At 43.0% G+C, this 5,000-nt stretch overlaps 1 protein-coding gene across 3 annotated transcripts in view; it reads left to right on the forward strand.

Annotated features, from left to right (window-relative positions):
- LOC143298793 (uncharacterized) overlaps window positions 1-5,000 on the forward strand; it is a 51,043-nt gene that overhangs the window by 32,652 nt on the left and 13,391 nt on the right. For all 3 annotated transcript variants that reach the window (XM_076611758.1, XM_076611756.1, XM_076611757.1), the window contains exons 2-4: window positions 1-428; window positions 3,198-3,382; window positions 4,515-4,622. The exon at window positions 1-428 is cut by the window's left edge and continues 543 nt beyond it. In XM_076611758.1, the coding sequence (XP_076467873.1) occupies window positions 1-428; window positions 3,198-3,382; window positions 4,515-4,622 (721 nt within the window). The remainder of the gene's footprint in view (window positions 429-3,197; window positions 3,383-4,514; window positions 4,623-5,000) is intronic.

Consider the following 5,000-nt stretch of genomic DNA (forward strand, 5'->3'; position numbering starts at 1 on the left):
ACCGCCAACGAACAGTTTCGTTCCAGAAGACGGCAGCGTTTACCGGCAGTTCCAGAAAGTTCCCCGGTTGTTCCTGCTGGACACGTCGCCTGATGCAGACACAGCAGCCTCCCGAGCCAGGACGAGGAAGACCGGGGCTGTCGTGCCCACCCACGCCTGGCGCACACACAGGGAGCCTGCTTACGCCACTTTCGAAATTCGTGGAGCGCCAGTGTTGTCACGGAGTCCTTCCTGGAAGCAGCCTGGTTCCGCGTGGGGACAGAGTGAAGATCAAAGTGAAGGTGAAGGTGAAAGTGAAGGACGTCCTGATGAAGCTGAAGATGTGCTGCACAGTTCTGAACAGGGGGGAACTGCCATGGTTGAAGGTGACGATAGCGAGGAGGAGGAGGAGGAGGAGGAGTTTGACTTTGATCAAGGCGAAGATGAAGGTGAGCGATCTGAAGAATTAAAAAAAAAATCATTATTTATTCTATTATTTTCTTCATTCGTGGTGGGGGTGGGATAGGGCTGGGAGTTGGGGTTGGGGAATGGCTTGGGGATGGGGGACATTCTGCACTGTTCTGTTTCACAATGACTTGTGATTTGTTTATCATATATTTCTTCTTAGCATTTTCTTTCGTTCCAATCTACTGTGTTCTATTTAATCGCAGCATGTGCTGTATATATTTTTTCTGGCCTTTTCAAAAACTTTCTCTTTCTTTCCATTCTATGAGCTGTGGCTTGTGATGTATTATATTTTGCCCTTTTTATTATTCTATTTTCTTTCCATTTTACTTCGTTCTATTGTGTTACTGCAACATGTGACTTGTCTTTTTCCCATTCCACTTCATTCGGTTGAACTGTAACTTGTGATTTGTTTTATTTGGATTGCTTTTTGTATGTCTTTTGCACTTTATTTGAAAAAAAAAGAATCATTTTTGCTTCATCTAAAATTCTGATTTCCCCCTTTTTTCACTTGATTGGTCGTGTGCGGTATGATTGAACGTGACAGTGGAGGTGATTAAACGGATCTATTTTATGCCTATTTTTTTTTTATGTGCATTTATATCATGAGGCGGTAATGGTGAAGACTTTTACGTTTAAAAAAATTTTTTTTTTGGGGGGGGGGGATAATAATTTTTCATTGTCGTTCTTTGTGTCATGTTTATATTTCATTGTGTCTTTCGTTGTTATGCTCGGCAGACTCCCGTACGTACCCCCGATTCATTCATGCATTTCCATTGTCTCTACCTTCCCTTGTTGTTGACGCTGAAGTTTTTGTTGTTTTTCTCCGTGCATTTTGTTGTTCGCCTTCATTCTTCTTCCTTCATGTTTCTTGTTTGTACTTTTGATGCTGTGTTGTTGGTAGTGGTGGTGGTGGTGGTCCCATCCTCATCGTTGTCTTTCTTTTTTTTCTTTCTTTCTTTCTTTCCTCTTTTTTTCTTTCTTTGTTGGTAGTGGTGGTGGTGGCCCACTTCTTAGTCATTTTCTTTCTTTCTTTCTGTGGAAGAAAACTTAATGGAGCTGTTCGACAAATTCAAAATTTCTCATTTTTTTCCCTTCTTTGTTGTGTTTTTAAAGACAGGACACGCATGCTGCAGATTTGTGTGTTCAACCTTCTTCTTCTTCTGCGTTCACTCGTATGCACACGAGTGGGCTTTTACGTGTATGACCGTTTTTACCCCGCCATGTAGGCAGCCATACTCCGTTTTCGGGGGTGTGCATGCTGGGTATGTTCTTGTTTCCGTAACCCACCGAACGCTGACATGGATTACAGGATCTTTAACGTGCGTATTTGATCTTCTGCTTGCATATACACACGAAGGGGGTTCAGGCACTAGCAGGTCTGCACATATGTTGACCTGGGAGATCGTAAAAATCTCCACCATTTACCCACCAGGCGCCGTCACCGTGATTCGAACCCGGGACCCTCAGATTGACAGTCCAACGCTTTAACCACTCGGCTATTCCGCCCGTCGTGTGTTCAACCAAATGGCTGAACAACTAGACGTGTTATTGATGATACACAGTAGAACCCAGCTCAACCCCAGTCAAATCATGTTGCTGGTATCGCAACCAACAACATGTGGGCCATTTTCAGGGCTGAATGTCCGTCAGTTCTTACAACCAGTGGAAGGGAACGCACAATACTGTCATAGTTTAATGAAGACATGAAGTAAAAACAACAACAACAACAGCAACACGTTATTGCACCACTCAGTCCATTTAAAATTTAAATGAAGTTCCATTATTGACAATAGCAAATAAGTAAGTAAGTAAGTAAGTAATAATTAAGTTAATAAATCAAATCAAATCACCCACGTCTGTTTCAGTCCACGTGAGGTGGTAATGCAAAGTAGACCAATATTTCAATCTTATTCTTCAGAAATCAGTCTGAACGAGTCCATACAAAGTGAAGATACAGAGCAGACCTAGATTTAAAACTTAAAAAAACCCATAAACAAACGTAACTCGAAACGAAAACTCGTCAATACGGTGTAGGTATTCGTGCTCCTTGGAAAAATATTCACACATGTGATGCCCAGAATTTCACAGATGCATTTCTTTATACCAGGATTTGACCAGGTGCTTTCTTTCTTTTCTTTGTTTGGGGGTGGGTGGGGTGGAGGGGGCGGTGGTTGGGGTTTGGGGGAATGGGTGTTTGTATGAATGCGTGCGTGCGTGTGCATGTATCTTCGTGCGCGCTGGGAACTCGCGCATCGCACATGTATTTGTGTATAATTATGCGCGTGTGTGTCCATTTGTCTGTCTGTCCGTCTACCTGTCAAGTCTGTTTGTATGCCTGTCTATCTGTGTGTCTGAATGTTTGTCTCTCTATCTGCCTGTGTGTCTCTTTCTCTCTCTGTCTCCCTGTCTCTTTTTCCCTGTCGGTCTGTGTCTGTCTTTCTGTCTGTCAAATATCGCTTTCTTATAAAACTCATCTGTCTTGCCATTGAAAATTCAGTAGTGAATCGTGCTTGCAATAGATAACTAATTGTCTAGAGAAACCTCGACCCATTCATGTAACACACACACACACACACACACACACACACACACACACACACACACACACACACACACACACACGTATCTACGTATGTAAGAAAACTGGAAAAAATGAAAAAAAAACAAACCAAAAACAAACAAACAAGCAAACAGACAAAAAACCTCATCTTTCTTTCCTCTTACAAAATGTTCTTTCTTTTTGACAAAAGTGGAAGCAGAGCGGCAGGCCAACCGTCGATGCAAGACCACCTCAGCGGTGTACCAGCGGGCGTGTGACAGGCTGAGGGTTCAACCCCTGCCCGCCTTCCTGCGTCAGTGTGACGTCACCTCCATGGACCTCCGTGACGCCAGGCTGGGCCCTGCTGACGTCAAACCCGTCGCCATTGCTCTTGTGGTGTGTGTGTGTGTGTGTGTGTGTGTGTGTGTGTGTGTGTGTGTGTGTGTGTGTGTTTATATATATATATATGTGTGTGTGTGTGTGTGTGTGTGTGTGTGTGTGTGTGTGCGTGCGTGCGTGTGTGTGTGTGTGTGCGCACGAAGGGGTGGGGGCGTGGTGGGTGAGAGCTTGGGAGATGTGTATGTGTGGGTGTGGAGCTGGTATGAGGATATGTTATCACTCTCCCCGTAATGATCAAAACAAAGTACATTCACATTGCATAAGAAGTAAGCATGATTTCAACTTTCGTTTTATTTTAATCAAAAAGCATGACTCAACAGTCCAGTGCAGACATGTTTACTTTTTAGAAATGCTCTCACCCACGACTGGTTTTATGAGATAACCTGGATTGAGTTCAGTTGATATATACAGCCTCAAACAAATGAATGATTTTTTCTCTCTTATCTCTCTCTCTCTCTCTTTTCAAATTCGTACCCGTTACCGTATCTTAGAATCACCTCACATAAATCTGCGAAGTTGATCTGTTATGAGATCGATATCGTTTTGTGCATGCACTGCTCAAACAGAATATCATCTTGTCAAAAATCTCACTGTTTGTCACTGTCCATGTCTGTACGTACTCTCTCTCTCTCTGTTTCTCTTTATCTCTCTGTCTGTGTCTGTTTCTCTTGATCTCTTTTCTTGTCTCTGTCTGTCTGTCTGGATCTCTGTCTACCTCTGTCTCTCTCTGTGCCTTTGTCTGTCTGTCTGTCTGCCTGTCTGTCTCCCTCCCTTCCTCGCTGCTTGTCTCTCTCTCTCTCTTTCTTTCTCTCTTTGCTTTTGTCTGTCCTTGCTCTCTCTCCCCTCTCTCTCTCTCTCTCCTCTCTCTCTCTCGCATTGCTGAATGGGCTTAACAGCTTAATAGCAATAAAATTCGTTCGTTCGTTCGTTCTCTCCCTCTCTCTCTCTCTCTTAATTTTTGTCTGTACTTGCACCTTCTGCCCTCTGTATATTTCAACCCCCACCCCCTACCCCTCTCTGTATATTTCAACCCCCACCCTCTACCCCTCTCTGTATATTTCAACCCCCACCCCCTACCCCTCTCTCCCATGACGCTGATGGTGGCGTCTTTGGTGGCCTTGGTTTTCAGCGTGATCTGAAGGTGTGTTTCCTGGACCTGTCCAACAACCCCTTGGGTCCTATCGGGGTCAGCTACATTGCAGAGATGCTGCAGGAAAACAGTACGCTGCTGGACGTGGTGAGTGGAGGGAAAGGGGATGCAATGGAGTGATAAATCATGTGATTGAGGGCAAGTGTCCATGTTGTGGCTGTTGTTGTTGTTGTGCTTTTGGTGTGTGCGTGGGTTTTTTTTGTTTTTTTTTTGTTATTATTATTATTATTATTATCATTATTATTATTATGAGTGTCATTATTGTTATTATTATCATTATTATTATTATTATATCAAAAAATATTTTTTAAAGATAAGGATGAATGTCAGCTAAGACAAATTTCCATTTGGATGGTGGTGTTGCTTTTTTTTTTGTTTTGTTTCTATTTCTATTTTATTTTTTCAAGCTCAGAAATGTATGAAATATGTGACTCAGGGCAAATGTGCATGTTGTTGTTGTTGTTG

This window comes from Babylonia areolata, chromosome 24 (genome assembly GCF_041734735.1).
Source record: "Babylonia areolata isolate BAREFJ2019XMU chromosome 24, ASM4173473v1, whole genome shotgun sequence".
NCBI lineage: Eukaryota > Metazoa > Mollusca > Gastropoda > Neogastropoda > Buccinidae > Babylonia > Babylonia areolata.